A 22,512-nucleotide genomic window follows, 5' to 3' on the forward strand; every position below is an offset into this window, starting at 1 on the left:
AAATCTTAATTGGTGCGCGGTTAAATATACTCTTGATGAATGAATCAGTTATCTGAACGCGAATTCAAGTTACATGAACGAAAAGTCATATGTAGTGAATCAATGAACTTCTGTTATATGAACTTTTTGTTTTCCGACGAATTCGAGTAAATGAAGTTCTCTGTAAAGAATGATTTTAGTGAAAAATATTTGACACAAATGTTGAATGGTTTCGTAGAGGACATAATCTGATATGATTAATCTTTTTCTGTGGACATATAGAAGACACACGAAAATCAGGCTTCTTTATTTTTTGATAATATTGTTTATCTTTTACAGTGTAAATATATAGCTCGTCGTCCTCTATAAAAATATATCAGCCTGTTTACATAAAAATATCACTAGTTTAGGATCAGTAAATTACATTGCTTTAAATAAATGTTACACTGAAATTGAAATATCTTCTAAACCGATATATTAACACTTTTTTTTTATGGAAATTGTCGCGTCGTTTACCACGATAAAAAACATATGATTTTTCATTAAAGAAGAAATAAAACAGTGTTCGATCTTTATCTGTCATTTACGTATTGATCTTCGGAGAGAACTAATTACGTCAAATTACGTTCCTCTGTAAAACTATGCAACTTGTATCTTTCAAACATTTCTAACTAAAATCGTTACTTACAAAAGAATCGAAGTGGTCACAGTTATGTGTTCCTGAATATAGGCAACATGCAAGTTACCAAAGAAGTCTGGGAAATCCTCGTAGAATTGCATCCAGGTAAATTTTCCACGATATGGTTTTGTAAATCGCGCATAACGGTATAAACCTTACTAACTTGACAATTCGATAACATAGAACCATCGTTAAGATAAGGTAACCATCGATAAGATACGCTTCTGCCATATGATATCCTATCTCCTTATAAGGTAGAAGTCAACTGATAATTTTTCCATTTTTCCAGACCCATATTGAAGAATTATTTATTTTTCGTTCAGCGATCTAACACGTTTCTCTCGTGTCCTTTGTTTTATCTCATAAGCCGTAACATTTAATTTTCAGAGTTGTGGGCTACGTCGATATACGCGTATCGTGAAAGCGTGGCCCATTAACTCTTCGAGTGTGTAGTCAATAATATGAGTAATACGTTAAATATCCAAAAAGCAATTCTGTGTTTAACGAAAAAGTATCTTGTACAGCTGTATGTAACGCGATAGTACAGTCAGGTTTTCTATGATAAGTATTCAAATACTTTCATGAACTACTATATAACGACTCCATTGAACGTTATCAGCGCGTGTCGTCTCGGGACAACCGCATCTCCGCGAGAATTTCACTTGGCAATTACGCGACGCTTCGATCCCGAGCTGTCACCTTTTTTGTGCGCTTTCACGCGCGCGTGACCGTTTTAATCTATTCCAGTAGACTGGTAAACGAGCACGAAAGTCGCGGATAGTATCTGCGCATAATTGGAAATCCTATAATTCTTGGGTAAGCTCCGCGCCACGGAGTAACTTAATACGCGCGTTCGTATGGCCATTCATTCCACGATTGGCCATGGCCTAGTTACGCCGATTCTGTAAATAACCGTGTGCGTGTTCTTGCACAATATCGACTGGCCACCACCTTTCTTTACCAAATTTCCCACTCGATTCAACGTCTCGATTGCACTCGCCAACAACTTCTGCTTGAACGAAGTTTAAAAAGTAAGGTTGCAAGGAAACTCGATACTTTTCTGTTAATAGGTGCACGTTGTCGTTCCACGGATCGGATATCCTCCACGTCGAATACCACTCGAGGGTACAAGGCACAATGTATCGGTGACGAAGTTTAAGCAAAAATTCGAAGAAAATGTATTTGAAATTTGAAGTTGAAAGTCGAGGTTGAAGTTGAAATTCGATAAGCCAAATTATCACGAGAGCTGCATTTTAGGAGAGAGTAAAGATATCATCCCCTGCTCCATCGGAATATTTTTTTGCTGCAGCTGGAAAAAAGAAATCGTAACGATTTCATTTCAAGATTCGTTGAAATTTGCGATCGTCATATTTTTCAACGTTACAATGTACGTTGATCAACGTCAACGTGACTTCTAAGCAACTCAAATACGCTTGAAATATCAAAGGTGCCTTCTTATTGCTGAAAATTCTTCGGTTGTCAATAACTCAATGAAAAATTGCCGAACAGTCAAAAGGGAACGTTGATCGCAAAAAAAAAAGAGAAAAAAAAAACGACCGGCCGTTTCGCATGTACTTGACACTCTCTGCAAGTATATTCTTCACGCATCAGCTACTGCGACATCGCTCAACCGTGAAAAATAGCGTCACGCGCGAATCGCACGACGTAGCCTGTGTCTGCAGCCAATAAAAACAGCTGTTTTCTACGTTCTCCGGATAGAACCGAAGCAACGGCGTACCACGGCCGTTTACGTAATCACGGTTTGCCTAATTTCGACTTCGAATCGACCGGATAATCCGTAGGCGTTTTATACGTTGCACAAGTCCGCTGATCTCGTTTCACCGACTCGTCAATCACTTTACAGTCATCGTGCGCCTATATTTCAGCTTTGGACAGGTAAAACTCGTTTGATTCGAAATGCGAGAGACTTCGAGTTGTAAGAACGGAGGAATTCTTTTTGGAAAAGATAGATACAAAAGACAATTAAACGAATTGCGTTGGATAGTCGAGTTCTAGTCTTTTTTAATATTTCCTATGTTTGAATTGATAATAGTAACGGATTAAAAAATTTTGCTCCTTTTATATTTATGAAACAGAGACAAATTTTGTAATAATCGAACTATTTGATTAAAAAATGCACTCGACAACTACGGTGCTTGCTGGAACCGAAAATGGAACACGAATTGTGGTGCAATCATCTCCACTGCAGGTGATCGTATAGAAGCATCGCATAATATATTTCTTCCAACGGAATCACAATTTTTAACGCATTAATCGACGCATACCATAAATCTACAGAACCTTCTCCAGGAAGTATTTCAATTTCAAAATGAAACGAATATTAATTAACCGCGCGTGTCACAAGGAAAACTAAATTATACAACGTTCCGAAGGTTTCGTTAGAGATGTATTTTACCGAGACTCGTGTTTAATACCAGCAAGTGTCTCGCGACTCGTGAGCGGAAGTCGCGTTTAAAAAGAAATTCCCTCCAGTAATCACGGTATTACGATACACGACGATGATCGATCGCGTGCAAACCATCTCGGGCGGGATTTAGAAAACACGCGAAAAGTTTCTGCTGGAGCAGAAAGATGGTGGGATTAAGGTGAAAGTTTCCGGTAAGAGATTTCTGGTTCCGTTGAACGGCTGAGCGTGCTACGAGAATGAGAATAATGGACACGGTTGCAACGAGTTATTAAAGGGTAATCCAGCAGAGTGCCCTTTATTCATTGTCGTTGGAGGAACGTGACTTCGTTGCCGTTACTCGGGACGTTGCGTTTCCGAGTGGGTCCAACGACCTCTTTATTTTCATTAGCCTCCGGTAGATTACGAGGCTCCGGGGTAGATTAACTCGTAAGTTAATATCTCAATCGGCCGCGTGATTAGCGATTAACTTGAACTACGTTTTCGAAACGCTGCGGGCTTGTCCCGCTTTTACCGTTTCCGCCTCGCGATTCAATACGCTTTTCGTTTAACTCGCGTTCGTTTCTATTTTCGCCGAATATCGAATCCAATCTTTACTTCCGCGATGAAGTTTCACAGAACTCGAATGGCGAACCTGAATTGCGACTGTGAAAAATAAGCAAATTGTCTGTATATTTTTGTGCCACGATGTATGTGGATATCGAGTTTATCTTCCGGTTGAACGGTTCAATTGCTTTATACAACTTTTCGTTGTTTTGGCAATATAGAAAGAAACGAATCGTTTAAGGGTCGTTATAGTTATCGATTCAAGCATAACAACTTCAAGAACTACAACTTTTTACGCAATGTTTGCTTCCAATCCAATCCAATTACTCGCTTAAATGAAACCGAGCATCGCCTACGATATGCTTATTTCAAGCGTACTGCATGAAGGTGTCGTGTGATTTATGGATGATAACGAAAATGTACAATATTTATCGACGTACGATGGAATAAAGGTTGCTCGTGTTCCGCGGATAGATCGCGGACAAAATTGTGAAATCGATAAGACAGTCGAGCGGGACCGCGGAGAACGTACCGTTTACGTAAATCCGTTTTTCATAGCACGGCTCGTTTCGCCGCGCCGCGACGTTGTAATCCGCGTCTGAGACCTTGAAAATACGATCTTCGAGTGAAACGTCGTTTTCCGAATGCTACCGTCTAGACCGTAGCCGTGAGCGCGCAATTTTACCTTAATTTATCCTACCAAACATTCGTCGCAATGCTTCGATCGATCGAGAGTTTTCAATTTTCGGTATCACCCACCGTATGATAACCAGTCAACAAATTTTAAAAGTCCTACGGAAGTTCATTTTCACCTTCCCATTGAGAAATAATCAAACAGCTCTGTTGCGTAAATTTTTCCATTCTAAAGCTAACAATTTCTATAAATTTGAAATAATGAAACTATATATATATATATATAGAATTATTCACTGGGAAAATGGATTAAATCACGCAGAAATTACTTTAATTAAATGTATCCAGAAAATAACCGGACAATTTTGTTCCACGAATTTTTCAGTTTTGAAATTCACAGTTTCTATAAAGTTTATATAACGGAGCTACAGCAATTACTCATTGGAAAAGTGTATTAAAACGTGTAAAAATTACGTCGATTAAATCTACGACGTTCGAAGAAAGGTACACGCGGTTAAAATTTTATTTATAAATCGAGATAAAATTTCCACCTGCACCAAGCTAATATTTAAACCGATTTAAACTAGCTCTAGTTACTAAATAAATAGAATTAGTAATGTAAACGAACCTTTTGGTAGCGGGTCGACGCTGCTCTGTGCCGAGTACTCGCCGAGGCCGTGCGTTCGATGATGTTGATTTTGATGATTCTGCGGCGGGGGCGACGCTTCCCTGACGCAGCCCATCAATGTCAGGGCACCTCCGACCCCTCCCCCGCCGCCACCACTACCTCCTCCTCCCCCGCCGCCGCCTCCACCTCCGGTGGCGGTGCTCGTCGACATCCTGCTGGTCTGAAACACCCCGAAGAACCATGTCGCCACGTAAGACTCTGTGACACGCTGATACCATGCTGTGAGAAACGAATTCTCCGCCCTTTTCCAGCTCTTCCAGCCATCCATCCTCCCGTCTTTCGTTTTCCACGATCGGCCGAATTTTTTCACGCTCGAGCACGCTCCCGCACTATTTCCGCCGCCCCCCGAAACACCACTGATCTCACAAGCGGCGCGCGTACGAGGCAACTATGCCGAGACAATTTCGGGATATCGATCTGTACCAGCTGACCTTAGTCTCCGTTCATACCGACCTTGCACAATGCCTCGTTACCATATCCACGCGCTCTGCCCGGCGACCGGTTCCCCTGGGAACGTACAAGTCTCAAATTCGTTGCTCAACCACCGAGCACGCGTCTCTTCTCTTTTTCATTCGCGTAATATTATCCCGCTCTACCATAAGCGAAAACGAACCAACGTTAACCTAGCCCTAGCCGTGGAGAATTGAAAGAAACAGTTCGTGTGAACTCGGATACGTTCGTTCGGTCGTTTCGTAACTACCAACGTCGTTACATCGTCTCGAACGTCAACCTAACGATCCGCCCTCCAGACACACCATTATGTCACTGCGTCCACTGCGTTTCACTTTCCTCTGTCACGGTTCGTCTTCGTATTTCACGATACAAGGTCACAGGTTGTGCCTTCGTCGAACCTGTCGAGGCTAAAATTGCCAATGAAAGGCCGGTCGAACGCTTTGAAGAATCCGGACGAAGCTCGTTGACGAACTTCGGACGGGGTACACGGCTTTCTGACCGATTTTCCGTTCACAGATAAAAAAAGGCAGGTAAGAAAAGGGTAAGAAACGGAGACGAGTCATGGAAGCGACGCACGTTCGTCACTGTCACATCGTGGTAATCCCTCTTTCCTCTCCCTCGTGTTTCTGGGTGCGCGTCGATGTAGGCTTAGGTTCCTTGTCTGCGCGGTACACTCTCACGGAGAGACGAATAGCCGATGCAGCCTCTGCGTGTCGACAGAACGACACTCTTTCTCTCTCCCTCTCTCTCTCTTTCTGTAGCAATGGGTCAGGAGATGGTCTCCATGGTAACTGCAGCCAGCGAGGGGTGCAGGGGCGGCGGTATCGTGCATCGATTGCACCCTCGGCTGCCGGATGACCCTGACCTTCGCACAGCTGACGACCACGTCGGATCCGCGTGCAGCGCCGCGGGATGTGCAAGGTTGTCGGGCGAAATTATCGTTGCCGGTTCTCGTTAAGGTATCGTTACGGACTCGCGTTACACCTTTTACGGTGGGCCTTTTAAATCCCCCAGCGCGGGACCGCTGCATCCGTGTTTCTCTTCTCTTCGCTTCGCTTCTGGTATTCTTCTGCGCTTCGGCCGTGGGTCGAGCTTGACCGCGAGGACGACGGTAGTGTCACGGTGACCCGGAAATAGGCGCGGCATTGATGACACGGTGACGGTTTCCACGTGTTACCTTAAGGTCGTGTTGTTTCACGGAGACAGTAACTGATACGTTTCTCACAATGACTTGATTATTCTAATTGTTGGAGTAGACGAGTAGTATTCTGAGTAGTACCATGTCTTGGATATTTTATGCTTTCTATTGTTTATATCTCTTTTATAAACTACTAACTAAAGATTTAGAATTCGAAACGGCAGGACGTATTTTTCTCGTGCGATGTTCGCCTTCTTTAAAATTTTCGAAATATTCCTCGTAATGATGCAACATCGGAGATATTAAAATTTTGCTCGCCTCGATAGTTACATCTTTGGATTCCGTGAAACTTTGTCAATTTATCGGCTATGTTTAAAAGACTTCTGTGGACCCGACGAACTGTTCTCACTTCCAATTACGTCATATTGAAACTCTTCTGTTTATTCAGAAAGCGATATTAGAATCTGAAAACCAACGAAAATTTTGTTCGTTGTATTTCCCTTCAGTGATTTTCGTTTCTTCACGCAGGACGAGAGAAACGTAAGCTTTTTAAGGGATTAAACCTTTACACGGTATCTGATCTTCCTAAGGCAACGAAGGGTGGATATGTTTACCGAGCTTCCTTTGAGCTTTTGTAAATCGTCAGTTTTGCCTGCGGAATAGCGCACGTCCGTTGAAACATGATTTGTTTGCGCAGCAGCTGATAAAAAGGTTAAAGGCTAAGCGCTCTTTGTCGCCCAACCATCGTTTCCCACAAAGGATGACGTTTAAAATTTTACTGAATCGATCTTGTATTTTTAACTTTTTTTCGCCTCCGAATTAGCTTCGATAGAGCATCCGCATTGAAATTGATATTCAGATTGACTCGTTCACATTGTTACGAGTCTATGGATAGCTGATGAGGTGAAAGTGTCGACGCTTTTATGCAAGCGTTTTCAATGAAAGAGCATCAAAGGCTTGCAAACGTTAATCGAGCTAGATTCGTTAGATAAAGTCGGGAGATTGCCACGACCTTGACATAGCTGCCATGAACTATGTCGCCGATGCAACGACTTTAACACTTGGTATTAGCGTCACCCGCTTTGATTAAAGCGCAACCCACACTAAGATTCGGGGCTGCCCGGCTTTGTTCCGTCCTCTCTCTCTCTCTCTCTCTCTCTCTCATACTCATACTCTCTCAAATTCACTCATACGCTAGCCATGAAGAGTCAACGATCTTCCTCTTCCTTAACCTGTTGACCGAGGAGGATAAATTAACTCGTTACTATAATACTAATCTCTTGGAATTTGACGCATCGATAGACACCTTTGGGTATTTCACTAACACGATACTAACGATAACACGTGATTCTAGTATAGTGCTATTAGTATTACTTAATTCATTTTTGAAATGTACATCTGATACTTGTTGTCATCACATTAAAATACCGAAATGTTTAAGCAGTTTCGGTAATATAATATAATTAAATTTAATTTATTTGCTCTGGTTAATGGGATGGACCCTTTCGTACAAATATTACGAGTGACAGTCACGCAAGTGAAACAATATACGTAACGTGAGTAAAATTAAACGAGGAGCAGGATAATTACGCGGAGTAACACGATGATACAAACAACGAACGAAATCAGAATAATAGTAATAATTTTGATAATAATAAAAGTAAAAAATGATAATACGCACTAGTGGCAACAAAAATTGATAATTATAGTAAAATAATAACAAAAGTAACAGTGGTACGTATTATAATAACAGCAGAATTTATAGAAGAGTGTGAGGTAACGTGGTGTAGAGTAAAAGAAAAGAAAAGAAGAAGAAACGACAGAAAGAGAGAATATTTGTAATTCGTAATAAAATATTTTATACATATATATATTCCAAACCAATCTCTTGAAACCTGTTCCGCACGAAGAGGAATAGAAATTAAAATTCTCCTATTGCACCATGATGTAAGCTATAGGAGTTCAGAAGGTTAATACACTCGCGTTTGTTCCTATCTTCGATGGTATAAGTTTAGCACGCATTGGATATTTTTAACCGATTTAACTAGTTTGACAAGCCGTTAACTTTCTTATTTGAAAAGAACGAGAACCACAGTTTCCTCCGATAAAACGATAGTTTCGTTCGTGTCTGATTCGGTCAACCATTTACACGCTTTAATGACGATACATTTTTTCCAAATACGAGCCACGAAAGTTTTCGAGCGATCGCAGAAACAAAAGTTTCTCGAGGTTGGCACGGCGATCGCCGTCAAGGAATTTTTCGTTATTAATTCTTTATTAATTAACCTTGACACAGACTTTCGATTCGCCTCTTACGTCTCGCCGAGTAACTCGCGTCAAACCGTTCGTTACAACGTCGCTCGTAATTACAATTTTCGGGGACATTCGGAGACTGTAGAAGCCGAGGGTAATTAACCATGCGCCGTGGAAGAAGTCCTTCGCATTCGAAGAGAAAGCAGGAAATCTGACTTACAATTCGCCAAGATTTAATTGCGTTGTCAAACGCCAAAAAGTGAAATCTTCAAATTTACTCTTACCTGTATAACTTTCTCTTACCTATTTCCTTTCTTTTTTCTACTTTGGAAAAAACTCTTACCTCTAACAGGCATCTTTGATTATGAAATATAAGATATTAGCTTGCTGTACATAATCCTCCTAGAATACATCTTTTTCTTCAAATCTGATTCACAGCATTCATCCACGAACATATTGCCTCAGACTCATTAGGAGCAAGTACTCGTTGCATTCTTGCCGATCTCGATAACGAAATACGATCGTTTATATCTCGATACAAGCCGACCTTAATATCTTCGAAAGATACCGTATGTTTTTAATAACGAAAAGAAAAAAGGACATCCGAAACCCGTCATTTCGGCTGAATCCATTCTTTGGAGTAATCGAAATGATTGCGGTTACGTGCCCATCCCTGCAAGTATATCGTGCATCAACGACGATGGAATTACGCAAGATTTGCGCATCCATTTCAGGAAGGCCGGTGGTATTCGTTCGAGTCAGTTTTACGCCGAACGTTCGTGTAATTGCACTCTTCCGGTTCTGTCGAACAATCACAGACTCACAACCATATATAACGAGCATCGATTCTCTCATCGCTCAAGTATCCAGGCACGATGAGCCGATGCGAAGCGCCATCCTCCTCGGATGCCTTTTACGGTCGTCGAGAACAATATACCCATCGTAGCGCGTTTTCTCCTTTCCGCCGTTTCACGTTTCGTCCTTTTGTTTCTTCATTCTCGACGAGAAATTACGACGAGCGTTGTCACGACACGGTATGCTAAGCTAAACACGGAACCGATATTCGATGGATTCTGCGTTCACCGCAAACCAATTTGTCCGCTGACGTAATCCGTAATTAAGATCAGGACGACGATAAGCGTTATCGCCTGTAGCCAGATTACGTTGTATAAATTTTATGGCGAACGAGACAGCGCGCGTGGTTACTCGCCACCACTTCCTACGATCGTGGCTGGAAGCTTGGAAAATTCGAGCGATATCGCTTGGCAAATATACGTACATTCCCGGAGTGATTTGAATAGAGTCCAAGGTTTTCGGAATTTTTCAAACGGTTTTCGGATTTCACCTTCATCCGATTACTGCTTTCATTCACCGTGATGCAGCGATCTTATCGTTCGTTCGATTCAAACATCCACAGATAGGTAGCATTAAACGTTAGTGGATTTTCGGAGACTAGGAATAAAATTTAAATAATGCACCACGCAGGGCAACCAGGGGATCGATTTTCGTTTCGTTGCCTTCGTTCTTACAGCTATCGGTAGATCGTGGACATTTATATTTTTATGAGAAATACGAAAAACGAGAGAACGTAGGGAATATTCGTAACACAGAAATACAGATAAAACAAAATATCCAAAGTAAATTACTGGTTATGATAGTTGATAAATGTGAAAGAACCACTTGAGTTTTATCTCTTTGATCGTGCTCATAAAAATACAAATTTCCATAAATATCCACAACCTACTCGTTATTCGTAACTGCACGTTTCTTTTAACGGTTGTCTTAAAGTCAATTTTTATTATAACAGACACGCGACATGATAGGTGTTTGTTGTATACACGAATAACGTGTCAACCTATCAAGACCACAAGACTCTTTTACTTCTGTGTGTTTAATTAATGCGATAGAACCAGTCGTAATAACGATTCTAACGAGTCTATCAGCCCAGAGTGGTCGGAAATGTCTAACGCGTGGTTAAAGCTCCGCTTTAAAACCTACAAAAAATAATGATCGGTGCTTACCTTAAATAGGAACCGACATGGCAGGTACGGTTCGTGTTGCCGTGCCCCGAATATCTGCAAACAGAACGCAAAAGATCAACATCGCGAATAAATAGAGAAGTACACAGACTACGTATGTATATAGGTAGTTTTAATTCTAAGTAATCCCAGAAAATTAAAGTACCCTGAATCTTGTTTGCCTGAAAACCGACACGAATTCCACGACGATAAAATACGTCGGATCTAGAAACGGTGCTGCACCGGTGCGCGGCTCCATGTAAATTGCACAGTGTAGTCGCGCCGAGAATCCCGTCTGATTTACGTAACATCGCGATAGGGCAGGAAGTCTCCGCGACAATTCACGCCTAGTTTCATTGAAAATTTCAAACGGCTGCGATAACTCGACTGGCCTAGGCGCGACTGCATTTTTAAATAAACGGTCTAATTATTCTCGATTTCAGGAGAATCTGGAAAATGTCAAGCGAGCTACCAAATTGACTTTCGCGAAGCTGAAATTGCTACGAAACCAGGTCGTTTCAGCGCCTAGTTCCTTTAAAATTTCCAAGCTACGAAAACTGTCCGAGTATAACGATACTTTTACATGAAAACGAATCTAAACGAATACAAACGTAATTAAAAAAAAGTAAGTAACTCACGGCACGTTAAATGTAAATATTACAAATCGTACAACGATTTTAATCGTAAAAGTAAAAATAATACGTGGGTAAATAACACGTTAAACTAGAAAATTTTACGAAAATTCTAAAAAAATATTAAAATACAAAAAAAAGACCGTTTTACGAAGCAGAAACTGGTGCGAAAGTGAATCGTTTTCAACGTAGAATCGTAATTCGGAAAAATGCTTGGAAAACGGGGTAGATGGTGAGCGTTGGAGAAAGAAGAACAGCGGAGAACAGGCTGTTAGCGTCTAATGAATGGATCGCGACGAGTGATCTATTCCGCGTCTAGGATCCTCGTAGATCTCGGGCTGCCACGCCCGGACGCGACAGAATTTAAAGCGTCTATTTATAAAGAGCGAACGAACGCCGTGGTAACGGGCAACGTTAAAACACATCGGGTCAAAACGCGAGCGTAAACGTGCGATATGCGTGCACATTGTGCTGATCCGGTTAATTCTGGGATGGAGCAAAGAGGAGCAAAAAAGGTAGGAAAAAATGAAAAAAGGAGAAAAGAGAGGAAAAAAGGGATCACCGACATAATTCGTGTTCCGTGCCTCTCATATTTGTGGCTGGCTATAAATATCCACGGCGTGCATCGCTCTTCTGCAAACAGAGCACAGAATAAAACAAGTCGACGTTGGGAGGAACTGTTGGCGGCGAAATGCAATTTTTTAACGTCCCGTAGTTTTTACGCTCGTAAACAGCTTTGTTCTTCGTCGACGAAACTCCGACAAACGAGGAAACCGCGCGCTGGGACACGTTGGCTAAAAGCTGTGCACGCTAATTCGCGTTCGAACGATTGAACGCTATTTCATTCTTCCTTAAGGGCTATCTCTATGTTCTGTGTTTGACCAACAGTCATTAAACAACATTAAATTATTCAATAAGTCCCTTTCCTCTTATTTGCAAGCTTCCACCGATTTCAGTAGCATTCTCGTTTACTTGTTTCCGATGAATAGTTCGCAATTCCTATATACATTTTCAGACTGGCTTCAAATTTCATCAATACGATCATGACTTCCGTGTCTCGTTACGGCGACAATGAAATTTTAAAATATCGTAGACAACACGCACGATATATACGGTAAAAGTTTCTTATGGTAAGCGTTCGAAATGCTTTCGTCAGTCGTTCTAAATTCGTGCGAGGGACGATTGTTCCAAAACGAAGTCGTTTCGCCCGGAAGTGGAGAGAAGGAGCGTGCATTTCTTCCTTTCGAAGGGACTTTCCCGTGCAGTTGCTTATTTAAGAAACGTCTGCTCTGAAACGAGTACCATCGGGTGTATTTTCGTCCCTCGGTATGAAAGCCTGGTAGAAAATAGTTGTGGTCGTGGTTCTTCTACGCTTAAAGAACCTCTCGATCGGAGATACCGTCCGATGCGACTCTTCTATTTTTTCTTTTCCTTTTTTTCCTACCTATCGACTCGTTCCCTGCCTTCGTTTCATAATTCAAACCAAAGGATCTATCTTTCTTTCGTGCAACCGACATTTCCTGCCGCGTCTTCCAAGGAGACGATTCTACTGGAAATAAAGCAAAATCCCTTTCACGAGTTATCGAATTTGTTATATGCCACTGTATACCACCCGCGCGTAATTCCATATCGCAAGAAATACGATAACATGCAGCATGAAACTGGGAGGAGCAGACGATCCAGTTGCCTTCGATAAAATCATCTTTCGTCTTAGGTCAGATAATTAGGTTTTTATACAAATTTATATTTGTAGAAATTCGTTTTACTTATTAAATATTATAACAGATATTGATCTTCTTTCATAGGATTCGTGCATACCTTTGCAACCAACTATTAGGTCGTCCGAAAAGTTTCTTTCGTTTTATAAGGAAATAACGGATGCACAACATTTTCCGTTTTATATTATTTTATCGAATTACGTATGATCCATTTTGTTCTATCAACATAAAGATCACAACGTTCGACAGATTAGGTGTCACGTTTGCATAAAGATGCGTCGTTGCAAAGGACGTGTTTGTAAAAGAAAGACACTTCCCGGACAACCTAATCGTTGCGATTCATAGCGATCTTTCTGTTTCTTTCAGCCAGGAGCGAGTGAATATTACCATCAGGCACCGAAAAGATTATATCCGCTACTGGTTACAGTATGGATTTCCAGATCCTCAATAAGAAGCGAGTTACACAGCGAACAAGAATCTTCTTCAACGTGATATTTCACCGTCCCTCTACGTAACAACGTTTTCGAGTAGCGACCACTTTCAAACGGACAGAATTAACGTATCCAGTTGACAACAACGTCAAGAGGGAAGAACATGGCAGCAAGTAATAATAATTGGCAGAAGCGAAGAGACAGAGAGGAGAATTTGAAAGCCGACGCCCAACGTTAATCCCGTTTCAGTGAAAAGAAAGGCGCATCGGGAAATGAGAAAAGTCGAGAGAGGAAGCAATTGCGACTGGTTTTTCGCGGTATTCGTGATTATTCGGTGGAAAGGAACAAAAGAAGAGGCAATACCGACGGATGATGCGCCACGGCACAAGGCCCGTGTGCCATTCGTTTCTCCGTGCCTGTGCATCGTTCCTCTTGTTGCGCTAGAACGGTTGACATATTTCTTTTAGCGGTACACAGAGACGAGAAGAGAAGCCTAGCCGACGTTTCTCCTCCATTCTTCTTCTATTCCTTTGGCCTAGCAACGCCAGTCATTACCAACGCCGCCATCAACCACACGCTGTCATTGTCTGGACGCACTTTGTCGATGCACGCGACAACGCTCGTTTGAAACGCGACTTTAATTGCGTAACACCCGGCCGTCTGTCCGTTTTCACAGCGAAACGAATTAAGACAACGATCACGTGTACCCCATCGTTCACCGAGAACAGTTTTCATGCCATTCGTGACGCTCTAAAATAGTTCATCTCTGTCCGAGGCAAATTGGAAAGCAAAGGAACGAACTTGTTGCGCTTTGTTTCATTTTAGAGTGGATTTGTCGAGGCTGCTTTATAGAAAACGATAAAAGATAATGTGATGTATCGATCGCTTTCAATAAAAAGGACATCGCGTATTATATGTACTTGGCAATACTCGTGCGTGTATTTATAATTCAACTTCTGATATTCTCGGGTATTTATTTTATATGTGTATATGTATATGTGTATGAAAATATAGTAATATAGGTATAATCGCACTGTAGCATGTTCATTATTTTATAAAACGTTCGTTCTTTTAGGGAAACCGATGCAGAACGAAAAACAGAAAGTAATTATTATACGGATGTGCATTGAGAGCCGTGTGACCCAGAAATATAAATATTAAATCAAAGTTGAAAAACCACTTACTAATTGACGACTAAAGTGTAAAAAACGTGTCGGAGAGATTAAAGTGAACAATATGTTAAAAAGAATATGTACGGTATAAAGAAAATGAAAACCAGTCTTTGTTCATATACCTCGTAAAAGACCATTTTAAAAAATTCTTAAAAATACATCGTGGCGAATGTAGGAAATTTCCAAGAAGAATTATAAACCGGTCACTTTGACTACTCTGTTAGTTCTAACAATATCAGGTTCGTTTACCGCGAAACCCTAACTGTTCGTTCGCGTTCAACGATATTTCACGAGGGCGCTCACGCCCCTTCTTCCACTCCAGCTTGCTTGGACGTTTTCAGAGATTTACAGAAACGCATGGCGTCGATTCGGACGAACGTGAGTCACCGCCTCGATGCAGCGTGCACACGCATCTTGGAAAGAAAGAGTCATTTAGGAAATTGACCGACAGATCGATAAGTAAGAACGATCTCTAGGGAGCAACGAGGAAGGGCGTACTCGTGATAACAGCAAATTAAATTAGAGACCGGCCTATCGCAGTGTTGCGATACCAGCATCGAACCAGCTTACGAATTTCCAGTTCATATTGGCTAAGATTAAGTTTCTTTGTAAAACACCGTGTGAAATACCGTCAAAACTCTTCTTCTCTTCGCTCCACTATCGGAATCTGTATACGTCGAGGTATAAACTTAGCTCAAATTATTTTATCGTTATACAAAGAAGCTAAATTATTAGCTACAACGTTTTTCCTAATAATCCATTGGCAATATTTTTTAACGATTTAGACGAGGATTGAAATTATTTTGCTAAATTACGTATCTTATCTCGACGATTAGTTGCCACGGATTTTGTGCTCGAATTTAAAGAAGGCCAAGCTGCGTGATCGAAATTCACGTCTGCAGATCAAATCTGACCACCTGCCTCTAAAACTCGAAGTAACATGTACGTGCATATTTACACCTTGCAACGAAGAATCGTATTTCAAGCTGCATCCACCATACTCGTCGCTCTAATTTATTTTTACAAGCTTCGTTTATTTTTACGAATAAACAGCTGACCTGTAAAAATTGTATTTGTCTTCCTTCGGCTCGTTACAATACGAAAAATACCAATCCTTGAACAAAGCATCCATTTATCTTTCGATTTGACAATCCAAAGATCTTAGATCTTCCCTTGAGATTCGAGGTTCGACCGTGCTTACAAGTAGATGTCGAATTGTTTGAGTATCGTTAATACCTCTTGACTCGAGGTACGTTGACCTCCGATCGAATAACACGCGGCCAAGAATTATCTTCGGATTATTCCCGGCAAACGAAACGAGTAACGCAGCGTAGCCCGCTGCGAAGTCGAAATAAATTTGACCTGTCAGAAATTCGAAGAACGTTCCATCGACGAACGGTTAGATAATAGAAGGAGACACCGAATCGGATAATCGAAATTTATCGTTGGAGGGTAGGTACCGGAAACGCTAGTATCCGAATGATCGCGTCTTTAGCGATGCTAGACACGGCTCAAAAGTCTCAGGCGATGGTCTCTTTTCAAATCGAATTCAAGCATTCGATGGACCGCCCACGTACCAGTCTCGAGGACCACGATTTTATGTAAATCGCTGTGCCACCCACGATCCAACGAATCCCGACAGATTCAACGAGAGCTCGAGGCACCGTCTTTTGAAATCTAAACGAATAAAGACTACAGAAGAAGAATATGTACGTGATAAATCACATTTTCTACATCTTTGGGAAAAAGCAATTTTAAAGCTCGGTAGTACGTTGGGTATCGATCAACGTCATCGTTATTAAAATTATCTTTTCACGCTTCACATCGTCCAGTTCGTCTAAATTTCATTTATCAGTACATAGAGATTATTTTATACCGCGTTTGAAGAATTTTCCGATTCCGAAATTGATAAGTTTGTCTAAATCGTCGTGCAATGTTCGAATCGAATCGATAAGATCGTTGGAACTTCCTTACAAATTGAGCGTCTTCTTAAAGATGCCGTATCGACCGTATCAGAGGTCAAACTAATTAAAAGTTGCAGGCCGAGTCGAGGGAGAGAGTTCGCTTCTGGAACGGTTCACTCGCGAATAAAGGAAACGGCCAGTCGGCCCGTGAGTCACGTTTATTGTTCATCGTTTAGCAACCCACGACGCCTTTCTCCGTTTGAATTAACGGCTCCCCGGCTTTTCGTTGTCCGTAAAGGAAATGAACAGCCACTTGTGCAAACGTTACACACGTTCTGCAAACGTGCTGCTTGCATTAATATTTGGAGAGGAAACGTTCCAATCTTCTTCTCATAGAGACTAACCAATTTCTGGTGGGTTTAACGCGGAGAGAAAAGACGCTGCTTTGCACGTTTTTGCATTTACAGCTTCTTATAAGTTATTATAACGCAGATTCCAAAATCACGATAGATATGACAATTCAGTGCGATCAATTTTGGAATGTTAGCTTATTTCCTGGCTACTAAAACCCTGTAACATACCATCGTAAGCTAACGCTACAGACGACCGACGGTATTTTGTATTTCATTGTTATCTTCTCAATAATTTTTATTGAACGAAACTTGAAATATTTATAAACTAATAGTACGCATATATAATACTATAGATGTATTTCATAAAATAACAAATATGACTATTACGCTGCTTGTTTCTCTTCGCAATCGATTAAGACAAGCGCTATCGCGCTGTTCGGGATTTTTCCATCCTGTTTCTTCGAAGACTCCTGGGACTCAAACGGTTAAAGACAGTTAAAGTTAAAGAAACTTAATAATTCATCATAGTGAATATATGTATACTTTTTGGAACAAATTTCTATCGACAAACGCCTTAATACGGTAAAAAATAATTGCCAAATAGTCGCTTCTTTTGTGTTAGTTACTCGGATCATCCTGGCATCCGGTTTTATACAAGTTTGTCTAGATAAAATATTCGAAAACATGCTTTCTTAATGACTAATTCGTGCTCCAAAAATAATCTGATTCGACGAGCGGCGTCACCATGGTCGTTAAGCTAGTGGAAGCCTCGCTCTCGAGAAAGATCAGCCAGTGCGTACGGAATTTTCGTTGACTCGACACACTGCATGACTCACCGACACCGTGTCACTGGTGTCACTTTGCGCGCGTAACCCGGTCGTCTATCGGGACCGCCTCGAGTTATCGCGGCTGGGTACCGTCCTTTGTATCAATCAACGAAAATTAGATTCTCCTTCCCGCCTCGGCGTCACCGATATATAAAAGAGGCGCAGCCTTTCTCGACTTAATGACAAAATGGTGGCGGAAATTGGATCGTCGTGGACGAGAGTAGGATGACGCGAAATTGTTTCCTCGTAGATGGCTCGTCGGGCAATGAATTCACGGTGACCCACGTCGTGTAACCAAGAGGACGACGGAGATTTGCTCGCGGAAACGCACCCTCGTCAAACGTTTCTTTCGTTTTATCCTTCGCCTTTCGAAACGACTCAATTACGACAACCATAACGACCACGATGTACGATGGAACGTTTATTTCCAGTAGAGTCGAATTGTCATCTTTGTTCACGGGGATTTTGTGTCCAAGTAGATTTTAAGCGTACATTTGTATTTCCACGTTTTCGTAATATCGTCGATATACAGGGTGATACAGAAAATAGCTTTAGAATTTTAGAAATACCGGATTCCATCGAGAGAACCAATTTCGTTAGGATTACGAATTTCAATATTCAGCGAATTACAACATCATCGTCTCCTTCGTTTCGTACAATATTTTATTAGGTTGTCCGAAAAGTTTCTTTCGTTTTATGAAAAAATAATAGACGCACAACGTTTTTCGTTTGATATTATTTTGTCGAATTACGTACGATCCATTTTGTTCCGTCGAGATAAACACCGCGACATTTCACAGACTTGGTTTCGCGTTTGTACGAAGGTGCGCTGTTGTAAAAAACAAAAACTGTTTGTTTGCGAAAGAAAGACACTTTTTGGACAACCTAATACATTGTCCTTTGTAGCAATTTATCGTCTAACGCTCTTCTCCAACTTGCTTTCCCGTTGTGATTACTGGAAACACGAACAACGTCGCAAAACTGTCCGGAATTATACTCCTATCGTCCCGTTACAATAGCAAAGAAGTTTCAAAACGTTTTGCATATAAAAAAGACATACTTGCGAAAGACCTCTATGATGAACGTTCGACTACTTTCGCCAGTCGCTATATAATACATAGCGTTCGTTTCCATATAATATTCGAAGAGACGAAAAAGACGAACGAGGCAACTTTTCCCTCTCGATAAGATTAACAAATATGCTCTAGCGACGCGAAAGAAAACGTTGATATGGAACCCGTACGTCTGCCAAACGAGGGGGCCGTTAAAAGGAAAGTCGCGTAGATTCTTTAACGAGCGCGCTAATTACCCGCTCCTTTTAGAAATCTATAATGGAGTGGAAATTTGTTCGTTTGCTTCGGGCTGAACACGCCATTGGCCTGCGCACGTTCCTCGTCTCCTTTCAATGCTCGTAGAACGCTTCTTTATAGGAGTCCATCCATACGATGAGACTGTGTTATAAAACGGAACGCGTGTCGACGTTGCGCGACGAATCGCGAGTCAGCGAGACAAACAGAAACTACATAAATGAAAATGGAAAACGAGGCTGTGCGAGATTGGTCGTTCTCGAGCGAGGAAAGTCTGCGCGATTTATCGTCGATCATGAACGACGCTCTCGTGCGGACACAAAAACGACGCGAGAGATGTTCCAGCGAAAGTGCCTCTAACGGTCGGACCAGACGAAGAAACGTATACCGCCTCCGGTATAACGGTATTTAAATGAACGGAATCGTTCGATCGACCGGACAAAGAAAGAGAAAAGGTGGGAGAGGTTCGCGTTTCCTTAAAGCTGCGTCCTCGCTGTAGGAACAACGAGCGACTATTCGCTGTCTGTTGCCGCTCTACGTCTTAGTAACAGCTTCGCAACGGTAGTTCGAGGCACCTAAGCTTCAACGTGCTAAAATTCCATCTTAAATTTTGCACAGAATAATCGAGCTTGTTGCACGCGACGCTATTAATCTTTATTCCAATAACGAAAGAAAACATCGTTTATTTTAGATTGTCTCTTCACTGAAGAAACAACGACGAATTTTTAATATCAATACAGAGGCATTTTCTGCGTTTCTGAAGTAACGTAGTCGGAGCAATATTTCCATATCCCTAGTTTCATTTGTCCCTGGCAATAAACTATACACCGAAGACATTCGTTCTTCTCGCTGCGTGTTTCTTATTTTTCTGTCGTAGCGGCACTCGACAACAAAACTTTCCAACGGTTTCGTCGGTACAAATATATCACCGAAGCGTAAGTGCCGATAAGCCTAACGAGCTATCCATATCCCTACGGTCCTTCCGCCGAATATTTGGAAAAAGACGTACGTGGCAACGGTCGCGGACGCTTAACGAATGCGTGCGTAATGGGGATATTAAGGGGGCGACGAAAAGAAACGAATCGGGTCAAGAAAACAGTTGAGTTGTAACCGAGAAGTGAGAATCGTCGGTTGGAATCGAGAATTGTACGTAAAAAGTCGAAAGCGAGAGTTGTTAATAAATACATTGTTAAACACCGCCGAGTATTTCTTTGGCACCCTACACGTTCTTCACCAAATCACCTCACTGACGACTTTGCTGCTGCGAACAGCCACGAGCAACGAGCAGCAACTTTCGTTAGGGCAGAAACGCGAAGAAACACGGAGAAACATTAAACAAGCAGCAAAGTTTTCAAGAAACACGAGAAATCGACGTTCCGTCACAACGTTCCTCCGTTGTTGCTTCGGTGAGGACGCGGCTTAAGGCGATATGGGCGACGAGTAAATGGACAAAGACACGTCGAACGACTAGAATCTATCACGAGTCGATAAGTCGCGCAACTGGGAAAATTGAACGCGGAAAAGCCGAGAGATCGGTGCGGTACGACTCGTGCAACGCGTTACGCTAAAACGTCGTCTCTCGTGTTTCCTGACCTTTCTACCGGGTCGATGACACTCGTTAAAGGGACACCGGGGACACGTTTTGTTCGCTCGTCGTTAGCACGCGCAAAATGAAAATCTTCTGTAAGGAGACGCGTGAAAAATATTCATAAATGTCACTATCTCGTCTTAGGTGTTAGGCTACGGTCACGGTGAATGCGTATTTGCATCAACTGTCATTGTAACAAATACGTCAAAGCACTGAAATATGTACATGCATAACGTAATAGACTCTTGTCTCGACAGTTTTCCAATGGAGGAGATAAAAATAAATTAAATAGCACACTCTATGAAGTCTGCTCGAAATCCGAAGATATTGTACATCGTCGAGTCATTCATAGCGTGCACGGAATCAAAGAAATATTGAGTTGGTAATTAAGCGATTGCGGATTTCGTCAATACCACCTAATGACAAAATCCGCAATCACTTAGTTGCCAACCCAATATAACGACAATACGAATATCGCGACTGATCGAAACGACGATCAAAAGACGAGACAAGGAGAGAATTAATTTTGTTAAAAATTAACGAGATTGTTCTTATAATATCGAACATGATACGGGTCCTTTACGATCCAACGTTTCGAACGAAATAATAATTCTGAAAGGTCCTCGTAATTTCCTAATAACTTTTCGAGTTTCCTGAAATTTTCGCAAGTGGCCTAACACTTATGATCGGTGATAGCGATATTTCGCATAGATGTGAAAAAGATGTCTATACATAGATTCTTACGAATAATAGGCATGCATATAAATCTTTAGATGTTTTATTCGAGGAAATGACAGATCAAGAGAACACGCATCCGCTATACACCGCAGCCATACTCGAGATTTTAACTCGGCTTCGCACCTCTGATGCATTCGACAAGTGCTCGCTCGTCTGAAAGTCACCGTCGATGTACTTTGACGTGGTTGCAGTAGTCTCGGTTGTGGAGTAGTTTGACGCGGTTCGAAAGCCGAGCGGAGAAGAATGTTTATCGACAGAAAGAAATGACTGTGAAAAGCGTTTTTACCGGGAGGAAGATCGATCGTGGGTACGGACCGGCTTTCGAAGACGTCGCTGGCCCACAAAGTACCGTTAAAATATTTTATTGCGAAGGATCTCGGCTGTCGGTGGATTTTTCTGTCTCTCTGGCTGCAGCTCGCCATCAAAGAGCATCGGAATGGATCGTCGGTGCAACCGGAGGCTTAGGCCTAGACAACGACTACTGAGAACTTTATATTCCCACGCGAGATGGAAACGACTGGTTCACCACTACGAACCTAACGGGTGACCTCGGTACATCAATCACTAATCAAGCAAACTTCTTTGAAAATAAATCGTCTATCGACGTCTGTACCTTTTTTCCTTCTCTTTTATTACAGTCAGCCCTCGTTTTATACTCCCGTAACTGTAGTCCATACGTAGCTACGATAGGATACCTATTGGCTTCGTACGAAACGTGACAGTTAATTTAAAGTATCAAGAAAGTAATTGATGGGTCAGAATTTTATACGTAGCAAGCAAACATTTGTTCGACTTGTCGATTATAAGAACTATATGTTGACCTGCACAGATTTCTAATGTAAATCCAACGCAGAAAATTGATTGAATAATTAAAATCTTACGCGTACGAACAGAAATTTGTTAAATCCACTTGAGAGAGTTACGGTAATACAATAATCATTTGTAATAATCATATATTGGCTTCCACAGATTTCTAGTTTAAATGCAACGTAGGAAATTCCAATTATTCCGGATTATTTAGAATTTAATG

General features: G+C 41.6%; 1 protein-coding gene across 9 annotated transcripts in view; it reads right to left on the reverse strand.

Moving 5' to 3' along the window:
* Dos (daughter of sevenless) overlaps positions 1-22,512 on the reverse strand; it is a 92,489-nt gene that overhangs the window by 42,765 nt on the left and 27,212 nt on the right. For 7 of the 9 annotated variants that reach the window (XM_072007784.1, XM_072007777.1, XM_072007783.1 and 4 more), the window contains exon 1: positions 4,891-5,233. In XM_072007784.1, coding sequence (XP_071863885.1) covers positions 4,891-5,218 — 328 coding nt within the window. In that variant the 5' untranslated portion in view covers positions 5,219-5,233. Of the gene's footprint in view, positions 1-725; positions 775-4,890; positions 5,234-10,815; positions 10,870-22,512 lie in introns of those variants that run through there. The other 2 variants (XM_072007778.1, XM_072007782.1) reach the window with 2 other exon arrangements.

Source organism: Bombus fervidus, chromosome 7 (genome assembly GCF_041682495.2).
Source record: "Bombus fervidus isolate BK054 chromosome 7, iyBomFerv1, whole genome shotgun sequence".
NCBI classification, from domain to species: Eukaryota; Metazoa; Arthropoda; class Insecta; order Hymenoptera; family Apidae; genus Bombus; species Bombus fervidus.